The 15,000-nt window shown below is 41.0% G+C and overlaps 1 protein-coding gene across 12 annotated transcripts in view; it reads right to left on the bottom strand.

Moving 5' to 3' along the window:
* Positions 1 to 15,000, bottom strand: part of LOC143032713 (putative 3',5'-cyclic phosphodiesterase pde-5) — a 407,947-nt gene that overhangs the window by 205,297 nt on the left and 187,650 nt on the right. Inside the window, exon 1 of one of the 12 annotated variants that reach the window (XM_076197622.1) lies at positions 9,315 to 9,367. The exons of the other annotated variants lie outside the window; for them this stretch is intronic. Within the exon in view, the coding sequence (XP_076053737.1) occupies positions 9,315 to 9,357 (43 nt within the window). The 5' untranslated portion in view covers positions 9,358 to 9,367. Of the gene's footprint in view, positions 1 to 9,314; positions 9,368 to 15,000 lie in introns of those variants that run through there. 12 annotated transcript variants of the gene reach the window in all.

Genomic DNA, 15,000 nt, shown 5'->3' with positions numbered 1-15,000 from the left:
CCTCGTGACTACCGTCCCGAGCAATATTTGTCCTTTTTATTACGTCTGTCGCCAAATTCCTCGTGTTCGCTTTCGTGGGAGCTCTTTGGCAGTCAGAGTTCGACTCGTCATCCTGCATTGGAGTGAAGTGGTGCGAAAGACACGTCCCTTACAATTTGGTTAAAAAAAAAAAAAAAAAAAAAGTTTGGAAAAGTTTCTAATATCTCACTTTTTGGCGTTCCTGTGAATGTGAATATGTGTGTGTGTGTGTGTGTGTGTGTGTGTGTGTGTGTGTGTGTGTGTGTGTGTGTGTGTGTGTGTGTGTGTGTGTGTGTGTGTGATTCACCACCATGGTCTTGGACCACGTGTTAGACTCGTGACCGTCAGCTATTTCCCTCCCGGAAGAGAGCTCAGAGCTCATATATGAACGATCTATGGGTAATGCTGTGACTTTACACGCACACACACCCCGAGCTCCCCGCCCACGAGAGTTGGAGTAACGACCCGCAGCGCAGTGATACTAAAATTACTTCAGACCTGGGCGGCATTCGCACCCGGACTGCTGTAGTGGCAGTCGAAAACTCTAACCACTGCGCCACGATGTGCGTGTGTGTGTGTGTGTGTGTGTGTGTGTGTGTGTGTGTGTGTGTGTGTGTGTGTGTGTGTGTGTGTGTGTGTGTGTGTGTGTGTGTGTGTGTGTGTGTGTGTGTGTGTGTGTGTGTGTGTGTGTGTGTGTGTGTGTGTGTGTGTGTGTGTGTGCGCATGTGTGTATGTGTTTGTGTACATATATGTATGCGTTTGTTAATCCTTTGCACACTTCACAGATCTTTATCCAACGTAATGCTGCAGACGATTTTATTCACCACAGAGGACGTGAGGAACTCCTCTTGAAGCGCGTTCTCTATCGATCCAAGCGCCATTCAGAAAAGAAATCCTCTTTCGCCATCTCATCAAAATAATCTTGTTTGACTCAAAGCAGAGCTCTCCGACAGTCCATTTTGGCGTTGAAATCTTAGCGCAAGAAATCTCTTCTTCTCCAACCCTTTGAGTCTAAAGGTTTCATCACCTGAATAAAATCACCTGGCGGCGGACAAAATTAAAATCTAGAAATCGATCTTGCCAAGGAAAGAATATAAAACACCCGATGTCAGGTCACAGGTCACCAGATGACGCGTTCGGGGTCGTCTCCGAATGACCCAGAAGACCCCTTGATTACTCAAATGACCCACAGACGCAGCGACGCAGACTTCTGCCGAGGCTCAACGTTTTCTGTTATAACATGCCTCGCCACGTTATCTTGTTACACCTGCAAAGGTACTGGGATGTAAACGATTGGATGGGAAGATGGATTACGTAAGCCTATCGTACAATTAAATACATAGAGGTTGTGGCACTTAAGAATATTCGTAGAATGTCAGAGATGTCACTTACTATAACATTGTGTACCATCATACACTCGTATTTCACAACTCATGTATATATGGGTACATAACTGTATTAGTGTTAATGTTAGTATTAATGTGTGTGTGTGTGTGTGTGTGTGTGTGTGTGTGTGTGTGTGTGTGTGTGTGTGTGTGTGTGTGTGTGTGTGTGTGTGTGTGTGTGTGTGTGTGTGTGTGTGTGTGTGATTTAATCTAACGTTTCTTTGCGGAGAGATCTATCAGGGGCCCCCAACATGGAGCAAAGATATGCAAGGAAATTTATTGAAAATAGAATTGTTTGTTACTGTGTGTCATCTATCAATTTACCTATGTATCTCAATCATTTAATTTACTTATCTTTTAATGGTAACTAAAAAGGAATTCTAAAACAGCTCACTATGAAAAATAGATAACTAAATCTCAACAAAAGGTCTTGTCAGGATCAACTATCCCCGCCTACGACGTCTAGCAGCAAACGTGAAATTTAGTCTATTAAATGACTATCTGGCAACTCTCGGCAGAGTCACATGAGGTGTCGTTTTGACCAATCATGCATAACCCCATTCGACCGAGGTGGGCGGGGCTTGCGCGGCACTCGGTCATTGACTCCTGTTGTGCATCTTTATCTCATGGACTTGAGTACCGTTGCCAAATGCCGTGAGGTCGCGGATTTCTATAGAGGGAACAACTAATAAAGCTACAACAGAGGGATGTTTTGGAATCGAACCAATACAAAAGATAGGTAAGGGATTTCTAGTGATAAATTTATATGGGATAAAGAAATAAGATATTTACACTATGGCGTTAACAAGGGTGACGCAAACAAGGTCAGCATATTAAGACAACAGGGCAGGACAAATTCAGATTTAAGAAGGAAATAGGAAATAATTGGTTTGTTAATAGGGTGGTCAACGAATGGAATAGGCTTAGTAACTATGTAGTGAGCGCTGAAACTATCGGTTGTTTTAAGAAACTGTTAGACAACTTTATGGATGGGGGTGACGGGTGGTAATGGACATGAAACTGCCTAGTGTAGGCCTTAGGGTCTCTTGCAGTCTCTTTCAATCTTATGTTCTTATATTTTCAAGAGCGAATGTGTCAGTGACGCAACTATTCACTCCCTAAGAGCCCTTTCACACTAAACAACTAGTGACGGTCACTAGTGACGGTCACTAGTGACGGCCACTAGTGACGGTCACTAGTGACGGTCACTAGTGACGGTCACTAGTTCCCTACCATTATTCTAAATTGAGCCTTTCACACTACGTCACTGTGGTTGCCCGGTTGCGCAACAGGCTATGGCTGTTGCCCGCTCCGGTAACAAGTGACCGTCACTGGCAGTTGCCGTCACCGACCGTCTCTTTTTCTTGACCAGCAAAGCCCAACAGAAGCACCTCCTCCATTGATGCCATTCTTTCGACTAATGAGATGATGGGAAAGGATTCCACAACTCAGTGACAGTCACTGGTTGCTTGCAGTTGCCCGAGACACTAGGCAACTAGTGACCGCCACTAGTGACGGTCACTAGTTGCCTAGTGTGAAAGGGGCCTAAGAGTCATCAGCAGACGACAGTCCATCATTGCGCCACCAACGCTCCCTTCACTGTATACCAAGACCTCAACAATGCCATAGAGTCTGCCACTTCAACGCCTAATCCCATCTCCACCTCCCCTCGTCCACCCTTTATGACCACACATGAAAGAAGAGAGTGAAGTGCGGACCCAGATATTATGCAAGTAAAGCTCTTCGAAAACCTCTTTTGTATATGATAATCCACTGTGACGAGGCAAACCATTATCTGCACGCGGACGCCCACACGCAGGTACATATGCCTTCATGGCCACAGGCGTACGAGCGCGCACATACACACACCCACGCACGCACACGCGCGTGCACGCACACACACACACACACACACACACACACACACACACACACACACACACACACACACACACACACACACATTGGTAAAGCACTGGCCTCACAAGCCGGAGAACCGGGGTTCGATTCCCCGGCCGGGCGGAGACAAGTTGGGTTTGTCTCCTTTCACGTGTAGCCCCTGTTCACCTAGCAGCGAGTAGGTACGGGACGTTAGTCAAGGAGTTGTGATCTTGCATTCCCGGTGTGTGGAGTGTGAGTGGTCTCAGACCTACCCAGAGATCTGCTAATAATGAGCTCTGAGCTCACTGCCGTAGGGTGGTGTCTGGCTGTCTCGAAAAGAGGCTGCAGCAGATCCAAGGTGAATACACAAACACACACCAAATATGTATGCATACGCACATGAAATAAACTTAAAATCTCCTCCATTCTCATTCCTTTTCACTTCTCTATATCTTTCTTCCCTTCTCATTTTCCTTTCATTTTATCTTTTTCATCTCCTCCTCTTCCTCCTATTTTCACACCTCCCCTCTTTGCAACCATTATTCTGTGTCATTCATTCACAAACTTCTGATCGCTTTTCAAAGTCTTTCCTTTAATCACTCCGCCTTCCATTACCGCTCTATTTCCCTCTCGGGTTCGTCTTCGGCAAAGGATTTGTCTTCAGAGAACTCCTTGTTATGCCTTTACCCTTTCACTGTGGAGAGAGTTTCCTTCAGCTAAATAAAATCAACAGAACGCGGCTGGGCGATTCGATGCAAGTCGTAGGACGCAGCAAAAGTATAGTCAAGGACTCAAGGACCCGTGACAATTCTTGACTCAACTACGGACAAAATTTCCTTCGTAAGAACATAAAGAATGAAGGAGACCACGAGGGGCCATAAGGCCTACGCTAGGTAGTTCCATGTCCATTACTACCTGTCATCACTATCCATAAAGTTGTCTAATCGTTTCTTACAACAACTGATAATTTCAGCGATCACTACATGGTTACTAAATCTATTCCCTTCGTTGACTGTTCTATTGGTAAACCAGTTCTTGTCCATTTCCTTCTTAAATCTAAATGTGTCCAACTTAAATCCATTACTGCGAGTCCTGCCCTGTTATCTTAATATGATGAATGAAGTAGTTTCTGGACAGGAAAAACACACGACCAAGTCCTAAAGTGGAGAGAAACGTTTATCCTTCCACCCACTCCACTCACTCCACTCACCTCCACGTCAACATTTCATCTATCTTGTTTCTTCTTTCCTCGCTATTTTCTCCAGTGTTCCCGCTTCCTCCATCGTCGCGTTCCACTCTCTATCTCAACTATTTTTCAATTTCTTTCGTGGGGAAGTGGTGATCTGGTGAGTTCCGTCCTCTTCATCCGGGTTTTGAGGAACGCGGGTTTGAGACTAGAATTCTTTCTTTGCAATGAATTGATTCGTCCGCACTTCATCTATGTAACGCTTTCTCGAGAACCCATGAATTGATGGCGCTGTGGTTAGAGTCACTGTTCACTTGGTACGTCTGAGCTGAGTTCGAGTCCTTGGCTTCACTACGTATCAGTTTCTGCATATGTCTCCGTCGAGCGCATTGTCAGTCTTGATCGTGATGGCATGGAATTAAAGTGAAAAAGTTAATGTGGTTGAAAAAAGATTAATATATATATATATATATGTAAACATACATATATATATATATATATATATATATATAGACATATATATATATATATATATATATATATATGTACAACACTTAATGGGTCTCAGTGAACAGATATAATTTTTTATCAACCACAGTACACTTTAACTCTAAGCCATCAATAGCGAGAGACTCGAGGAGGCCAACATGCAGAAATTGAAACGTGGTACAGTCAAGGACTCGAACCTGCGCTAGCACGTGACAAGTATTAGTGACTTAACCGATTGCGCCATCAATATATATACACACATTTATGTACATATGTACACCTTTATTACCGTGTTCTTCCCAGTATATATTCCTCTTCCTTTTTCTGCTTTCGCAAATTCCTCATTACTCCTTTTATGGTTGAATAGGATGTATGAATACCGTCTGAGTGACCCAATAATAAGAATATTGTAACTCTAGTTGCTTCCAGCCGACTGAACTGATGATTTTCCCAATATCGATGATCCCGAGGTCAGTCCTTGAGCTGTTTGTGACAAATCTGATTTTCCTTTTCTTGTTTTAATGCAATTACATGAGGTAACATCCGCAGGAAATAAAATCTATGTATGGACCACAAGATTGACAAAATGGTTTCTACTTATCCCGGAGTTAAATCTTAATCTAGTTATCTATTGACCTTCTTCATTCTTTTTTCCTTGTGAGAGGGGAGGGAGGAGGGTGGATGGGAGTGGAATATATAGGAAATGGAATGGGTGGGAGTGTATTCTATGCCTTTTTCTTTTCGGCTACCCCCCCCCTCGTGTAGGGGGAAAAAGCCTTTGGTATATGTATGTATATATGCGAATATATAACGAGACGGAGATGGCAGGTCTAATGGCTGCTATGGGTATCAGGTTTACATCCTTTTGTAACGAATGACGTCAATAAAATTACACTTTTTCCTTCCGTCTTCTGCCTCTGGGTGACCTCCAAGACGTGGATATGTCATTGTGGAAGATGTTCCGGGTATAATGGCGGCTTTGACGTTTGATAATCTTACCAATTAATCGGTACAATTGGCTTCATTGTACTTAGAAATATCAAATCACTTTTTCTAGATTAAGCAACTGAAGACTTTAGGATATTCTTGATATCAGCAAACTTACATGTCTGGATTTTTTTAAGATAAAAAGTATTGAAAAACTTTCGTAAGTTCAACAGCACTTCTATAATCATGGACAATATGGGGCTCCCTCCTACATATACATTATCTTAGGGTCATGATATTGGTTTAGCTAGTGGGAAGTAGGGTTATAAGGGATGATAGCATTTTTTATGTATAGGAGTACCGACGTGTTATACTAGAAGGCTTGTATGCTGTGGGACAATTATATCTTAGGAAGGAATCCAGTCTCCTTTAGAAAAGTGTGGGTAGAAGAAAAAGTATTAGTATTGTTTTATCTAAAATTAGCTGTAGTGTGATTGTTGTTTCAGGGGGTAGTAAGTGGAAGAGGAGGAAACTATTGTGGAGGTTTATGTAGGTAGGGCATTCTAGTGGAATGTGTGGTATTATAAAGGAGGTATGACTTGGATAGGTGGAAGAGTCTTCACCTGTCACGAGATGGTCAAGTGAGAAATGAATGTCCTGTTAACAAAGGATTGACTACCGTAGGATGGGGGTAATCGGGCTATCACTGTGGTAAATGGGTCATATAAAAGTTATTCGTGTATTAAAAATTATGTTACAACTGGTAAATAAAATTCTGGTAAAATGGAGGTAGGCATTTATTCAGGGTAGAAGTGAAATATTTTAAAACCATTTTCAATTAAAAAAGTGAACGACTTTTATATGGCCCATTTACCCTCAGTGATAGCCCGATTACCCGATCCTATGGTATGCTGGTGGGATAGGGGTTGTGTGCATATACGAGACCTGGATGACTTCAGAAGGTTTGACAAGTGCTCTTCCCGGCGTCTCTACTGTGGTACATGTTTTGTATTGTGGCCTGAAGGGCAGGAGAGTAGTCTGTTGCAGGCAGTGAAGTGAAGACATCAAAGGTGACAGACCCCGCATCTCGAGGACACTTCTTGATCCATTTGTTGCCGGGGGTACCAGCAAAAGGACTCAAGTTTAAAGTGCGAGGAAAGTTGAATGGTCCGCGAGTGGGATTTGTAGATCAATGGATGATAGTTATGGAGGGTAGAGAGTTCTTTCATGAGGCTTTGTGAGTCAGAGATGATTGTATAAGGCGAGAGGGAAGGAGATGTGAATAAATTAAGAAATCGCTAGGGTAGCAAAAATTTGGAGGTTATGACTGAGACGAAGACGGAGAGGGATCTAGATTCTTTGTATTTGTTAATATATTGTATATATATACTTATAGCGTGGCTAAAGCAAGGTAGGGGCATAATTTGAGGTAGTAACGAGGGAAGCCTGGATAAGTATTGTGATTAGAAAATGTCATATATTTCTAGTGTGGGTGGTCATGCCACAATGATCGGACACTGTTCGAGTTTATATCAAACCCTTTAAGGGCTGAATGGCAAAAGTGGGGTAAGTGGAGGAAATCTGGTTACAATAGAGATATTATACGGTTATCTATGGTAGGGTATCCGCTTTGCGTATACAAGCTTTTCCTTGGATTATTGCGGAAGGCGTTTGTAGTAAGCCATAGGCTGCGAGTGTGTATGGGGTCTATTATTAGTAAGGTTGTGGGTGCGACACACAAGGCTTGATATCCATAAAATCTATTTTGCTTTGTGTGAGTGTTGACAGATTCCAGAGGTAGCATATATCGGCTCCCTAACTTGTGTAAAGTAATAATTGTAGATAAAAGTTCAGAAGCAGGAATCTTAACGGGGTATCTGCTGTACGTGAGGTGATGGTCAAGGAAACCTAAGAATCAAGTCTTTTAGACCACTGGGCACATGGAAGGATAATGTTCGTATTTATTTGGATGTCCTTGCAGCAGCGTCGTCTACTGAATTACACGGAGGGTAATTCTAGCGTGTAAAAGAGGAGTCTGTATTTTTCGACCCAGCTCGGGTTTCGACGCAGAATGGGGTCAGATTGTCGACATAAGAACATAAGAATGAAGGTGACTGCAAGAGACCATGAGGCCTGCACTAGGGAGTTCCATATCCATTACCACCTGTCATCCCCATCCATAAAGTTGTCTAACCGTTTCTTTAAATAACTGATAGTTTCAGCGCTCACTAAATGGTTATTAAATCTATTCCATTCGTTGCCCACCCTACTAATAAACCAATTCTTGCCTATTTCCTTCTTAAATCTAAATCTGTCCAGTTTAAATCCATTACTCCGAGTCCTACCCTTTTGTCTTAATATGATGACCTTGTTTGCGTCACCCTTGTTAAAGCCCTTGATCCACTTAAACGCCTCTATTATATCACCCTGCACTCTGCATCTTTCCAGAGAGTGTAAGTTAAGGTGCCTAAACCTCTCTTTGTAAGGTAAATTTCTGAGCCCATGTATCATTTTGGTCATTCTCCTCTGTACTGATTCTAGTGAACTGACGTCCATTCTATAAGACGGAGACCAAAACTGTACCGCATAGTCAAGGATGAGTCAAACTAACGCATAGGTTGGTGGTGATTTCGGGGGGAGGGGTTATGTTTGGTTAAATCGTCGACTGCTGTGGTGAAAAGATGGATGCTAGGGACGCTTATTTTTTGTTGAATACGAGGAGGGAAGAATAGAAACATTCCTATACGTATTTGAAAGGTTCAGTGATATAGGAATTGGAATACGAATATGGGTAAAATTCAACAGAAGCCTAAGAGGAAGGTTCTACGTCGAATCCACCCTTTCCAAGTTGTATCATTTACTTTTTCCGTGTTAAGAAAAAGAACATAGACATGATGCTCGTTAGCGATAGAGATACGAATTGTTGCCTCTTTTTGCAACAGGATATTTATGTTGCTGGAGCCTGAGTAAAAATATGTTTGGAGGCATGATGGAAAGAAATAAAGATTAAGCTGCTCCATTTGAAATGAGTAATTTTTTCTCTGAGAGTTTGCAGAGGTAATTTCTGAAGGCAATGGAATATTATCTGTTAAAGGAAGTTCTATCTTTCCCTGATTTAGGGAAAGGAAGAAAAATTGCTTCTTTTCAGGTGGTCAAGGAGGTGATATTCACTAATGTTTGGTTGAAAATATTTAGTAGAAAAGTTGTACCTGGATGTAGGTATCGTATCACAACGGTAGTATATATCGTCTAGGTAATGGGACTGTTGATTGTATACACGCGACGGACACACACACACATAAACACACACACACACACACACACACACACACACACACACACACACACACACACACACACACACACACACACACACACACACACACACACACACAGAAATATGTTATTAATTTCCATATATTACTTACAGTTATGACCTCCATACAATAAACAAACGGGAGTGTTGAACATCACTCACCTGTAAAAAGAAAAAAGAGAACATATTAGTATATTTTCTTCTTTGGGTTGCAGAGTCATAACACTGCGTGTACACTCACAACCACCCACATATTATATATATATATATATATATATATATATGTTTCATTAAAAGTGATGGCTAGTTGTGCATTAATAATTTTCTTAATGGTATTTTCCATATACCTTATTAAGGATTTGTTTTCCTTAGGAAGGAAATTTATGACTTGGCTGTATGTAGTCATATTAGCTAGATCGCGATTTCGGGTTCAAGACCCTTCTTCAGTAGCTATAGGGATAAGAATTAATCCGAAGATTCTAGTAAAGATCTAAGTTTTATACTAGAGTTACTATACTTGCTAATCACTGGGGGAGGTCACCTGGTATTACGGGCAGGGACGAAATGTCACGTGCGCTAGGGAGCCTCCGGGTTTGTGTTGTGGCGGGATGTGGCGTTTTGTCTCGTAGTTGGACGAGTGGCGTTTTGTCTCGTATTGGCGTTTGTGGTGTTATGTCTCATGTTTTTATTTGTAACGGTTTGTCTCATGCTTGGAAGGGCTCTGAGGTCTTCTGCTTGTACATTTAGGTTTGGGCTCAACTCTTTAATGTACAACGCTTCTAAAATTGGGAGGCGTCTATCGTCAGTACATAAATCCAAAATCTCTGTGTTTTTCTCTAGTGTCTCTCTTACTAGTGTTATGCCGTGGGCTTCTCTTAAATGATTTTTAGGGGCTCCAGATGTCAGGTGGTATGAGAGGCGACGGGATAACCTCATTGTCGTCATGCCAATATAGGTGGATGGGAGGGCTTCACAGTTCCCTCGTGTACATGTGAACCTATAGATGGCATGTGATTTCTGAAGTTCCTTTCTCTCTTGTAGGGGGCTGTTTCTAATAAGAAGGTGGCTAGTTTTCTTAGTGTTATAATAAATCACTAGATTTAGTATTTTTTCTGGATTGACTGGTTTAATGTTTCTTTTTATAATTTGCTTCATAATGCGTTCATCTTCTTTATAAGCTGACGAAAAAGTGGATTTATAATATATGTTGATTTTCTCTTTATTTTGTTTATCATTGTTGTTGTTATGCCAGCCGTCCATTATTTTCTTTGTTTGAAAATGTATCTCTTTTTCATTGAAGCCGTTATTGATCAGAACTTGAGTGGAACGTTCGATTTCATCATGCACTTGTGTCCATGTGCTGCAGTGAGTTAGTGCTCTTCGAATATAGGCACTGATGGTAGAGTCCTTATATCTTTGAGGGCACTCACTGGATCCATTAAGGCAGTGTCCAGGGTTAGTGGGTTTTGTGTACACTGTTGTATTAAAAGAATTTTCATTTTGTTTCACTAAGAGGTCGAGGAAGGGTAAAGCTCCGTCAATGCTATCTTCCATAGTGAAAGTGAGTCCAGATGTCTCTTGTAATAGGTGGCGGAGTTTTTCAGCTTCATTGCTGTTATTGGTTTTAATGAAGACATCATCAATGTATCTACAGTAAATATCTGGCTTTTCTGTTTTACTGAATACTTCTTCTTCTACGCAGCCCATGAAGAAGTTTGCCATTAATACTCCAAGGGGGGAACCCATTGCAACTCCATCAATTTGGCAATATTTGTTTCCACGGGGGCAAGTGAACGGGACTTCTTTTGTACAGCATTCAAGCAGTTTACGTAGTGTAAGTTCTGGAATGTCTAGTATAGGTGTAGTGTTATCGTGGTACACTTTATTGATGATGTAATCAATTGTTCGATCTACGGAAATATTAGTGTATAACCCCTCCACATCAAGAGAAGCGATTCTACCTTTAGCAGAGTTTGCCTTAATAATGTCTAGGAAATCAGATGTAGATTGTAGACTATAGGTGGCGGGAGTGTAGGGAGTTAGAATGGAGCACAGTTTCTTGGCGAGTTTATACGTAGGTGCAGGAATTTGTGAGATTATGGGACGGAGTTTATTACCAGGTTTGTGTGTTTTGACTGTCCCATAGCAGTAACCCATACCATACTCTCCTGAAAGTTTATTAAATTTTACTTTGCTGGCAGCATTATTCCCTTCTATAAGTCGATTTACCTTTTTCTTGAGTGATTCTGTAGGGTCTTTGTTGATCTTTGTAAACTTAGATGTATCATTGCACCTACGTACAAACTCGCCAAGAAACTGTGCTCTATTCTAACTCCCTACACTCCCGCCACATATAGTCTACATTCTACATCTGATTTCCTAGACATTATTAAGGCAAACTCTGCTAAAGGTAGAATCGCTTCTCTTGATGTGGAGGGGTTATACACTAATATTTCCGTAGATCGAACAATTGATTACATCATCAATAAAGTGTACCACGATAACACTACACCTATACTAGACATTCCAGAACTTACACTACGTAAACTGCTTGAATGCTGTACAAAAGAAGTCCCGTTCACTTGCCCCCGTGGAAACAAATATTGCCAAATTGATGGAGTTGCAATGGGTTCCCCCCTTGGAGTATTAATGGCAAACTTCTTCATGGGCTGCGTAGAAGAAGAAGTATTCAGTAAAACAGAAAAGCCAGATATTTACTGTAGATACATTGATGATGTCTTCATTAAAACCAATAACAGCAATGAAGCTGAAAAACTCCGCCACCTATTACAAGAGACATCTGGACTCACTTTCACTATGGAAGATAGCATTGACGGAGCTTTACCCTTCCTCGACCTCTTAGTGAAACAAAATGAAAATTCTTTTAATACAACAGTGTACACAAAACCCACTAACCCTGGACACTGCCTTAATGGATCCAGTGAGTGCCCTCAAAGATATAAGGACTCTACCATCAGTGCCTATATTCGAAGAGCACTAACTCACTGCAGCACATGGACACAAGTGCATGATGAAATCGAACGTTCCACTCAAGTTCTGATCAATAACGGCTTCAATGAAAAAGAGATACATTTTCAAACAAAGAAAATAATGGACGGCTGGCATAACAACAACAATGATAAACAAAATAAAGAGAAAATCAACATATATTATAAATCCACTTTTTCGTCAGCTTATAAAGAAGATGAACGCATTATGAAGCAAATTATAAAAAGAAACATTAAACCAGTCAATCCAGAAAAAATACTAAATCTAGTGATTTATTATAACACTAAGAAAACTAGCCACCTTCTTATTAGAAACAGCCCCCTACAAGAGAGAAAGGAACTTCAGAAATCACATGCCATCTATAGGTTCACATGTACACGAGGGAACTGTGAAGCCCTCCCATCCACCTATATTGGCATGACGACAATGAGGTTATCCCGTCGCCTCTCATACCACCTGACATCTGGAGCCCCTAAAAATCATTTAAGAGAAGCCCACGGCATAACACTAGTAAGAGAGACACTAGAGAAAAACACAGAGATTTTGGATTTATGTACTGACGATAGACGCCTCCCAATTTTAGAAGCGTTGTACATTAAAGAGTTGAGCCCAAACCTAAATGTACAAGCAGAAGACCTCAGAGCCCTTCCAAGCATGAGACAAACCGTTACAAATAAAAACATGAGACATAACACCACAAACGCCAATACGAGACAAAACGCCACTCGTCCAACTACGAGACAAAACGCCACATCCCGCCACAACACAAACCCGGAGGCTCCCTAGCGCACGTGACATTTCGTCCCTGCCCGTAATACCAGGTGACCTCCCCCAGTGATTAGCAAGTATAGTAACTCTAGTATAAAACTTAGATCTTTACTAGAATCTTCGGATTAATTCTTATCCCTATAGCTACTGAAGAAGGGTCTTGAACCCGAAATCGCGATCTAGCTAATATGACTACATACAGCCAAGTCATAAATTTCCTTCCTAAGGAAAACAAATCCTTAATAAGGTATATGGAAAATACCATTAAGAAAATTATTAATGCACAACTAGCCATCACTTTTAATGAAACATGCATTAGAGAAAAACTCCTGCCCAAATACACTGACAATATCCCCTGTGATGGGGCAGTGACCTTAAACAAGAGGTGCAAGTATAAACCCAGTAAGGAAGAAAGAATAAAATATATGAAACAGAGGATTAAAGAATTAAAAGACAAAATACAAAACCTCAACCAAGAATACCAAGAGCTTGAAGAAAAATGGAACAACATACACATAGATACAACCTTAAAAGAGAATATTGACACCCTATTCTCCGATATTATTAATCAACACAAAAATTCTATCACTAAAGCTAATCAAAAGAAATTAATAAATCTGAACGGCGGCCATATTAAATACTCACGCCCACCAAATGGTTATATAAATTTAACCAATAAGATTCTTACTCCAGACCAAGAGGAAGTCCTTAATTTAGGGCTTAACTGCCACATTATGTCTAAACCTAAGAAGTTTCAAAAAAGAACAGAATGCGAAATACTCATAGATGATGTAGAGAAATTATGTAAAAAAGGTGAAGTCATTGTTGAGCCCACTTTCAAACAAGAAGTCATTGCTGAAGCTCATAAATCAAGAGGACAATATCACAGCAATTTGATTGACAAGAAACACATTGAGGCCGCAAAAGAGTTAAAATCAGACCATAGTATCACCATCAGGAAAGCAGACAAAGCGGCAACTTACGTACTCATGGACACCTCTGAGTATTTAGAAAAGATAGATACTATCCTCAATGATACATCTAAGTTTAAAAAGATCAACAAAGACCCTACAGAATTACTCAAGAAAAAGGTAAATCGACTTATAGAAGGAATAATGCTGCCAGCAAAGTAAAATTTAATAAACTTTCAGGAGAGTATGGTATGGGTTACTGCTATGGGACAGTCAAAACACACAAACCTGGTAATAAACTCCGTCCCATAATCTCACAAATTCCTGCACCTACGTACAAACTCGCCAAGAAACTGTGCTCTATTCTAACTCCCTACACTCCCGCCACCTATAGTCTACACTCTCGATCTGATTTCCTAGACATTATTAAGGCAAACTCTGCTAAAGGTAGAATCGCTTCTCTTGATGTGGAGGGGTTATACACTAATATTTCCGTAGATCGAACAATTGATTACATCATCAATAAAGTGTACCACGATAACACTACACCTATACTAGACATTCCAGAACTTACACTACGTAAACTGCTTGAATGCTGTACAAAAGAAGTCCCGTTCACTTGCCCCCGTGGAAACAAATATTGCCAAATTGATGGAGTTGCAATGGGTTCCCCCCTTGGAGTATTAATGGCAAACTTCTTCATGGGCTGCGTAGAAGAAGAAGTATTCAGTAAAACAGAAAAGCCAGATATTTACTGTAGATACATTGATGATGTCTTCATTAAAACCAATAACAGCAATGAAGCTGAAAAACTCCGCCACCTATTACAAGAGACATCTGGACTCACTTTCACTATGGAAGATAGCATTGACGGAGCTTTACCCTTCCTCGACCTCTTAGTGAAACAAAATGAAAATTCTTTTAATACAACAGTGTACACAAAACCCACTAACCCTGGACACTGCCTTAATGGATCCAGTGAGTGCCCTCAAAGATATAAGGACTCTACCATCAGTGCCTATATTCGAAGAGCACTAACTCACTGCAGCACATGGACACAAGTGCATGATGAAATCGAACGTTCCACTCAAGTTCTGATCAATAACGGCT

This window comes from Oratosquilla oratoria, chromosome 14, assembly GCF_046742065.1.
Source record: "Oratosquilla oratoria isolate Oo_2021 chromosome 14, ASM4674206v1, whole genome shotgun sequence".
NCBI classification, from domain to species: Eukaryota; Metazoa; Arthropoda; class Malacostraca; order Stomatopoda; family Squillidae; genus Oratosquilla; species Oratosquilla oratoria.
Note: the sequence above shows the minus strand (reverse complement) of the source record. Positions and strands in the feature narration are given on the sequence as shown.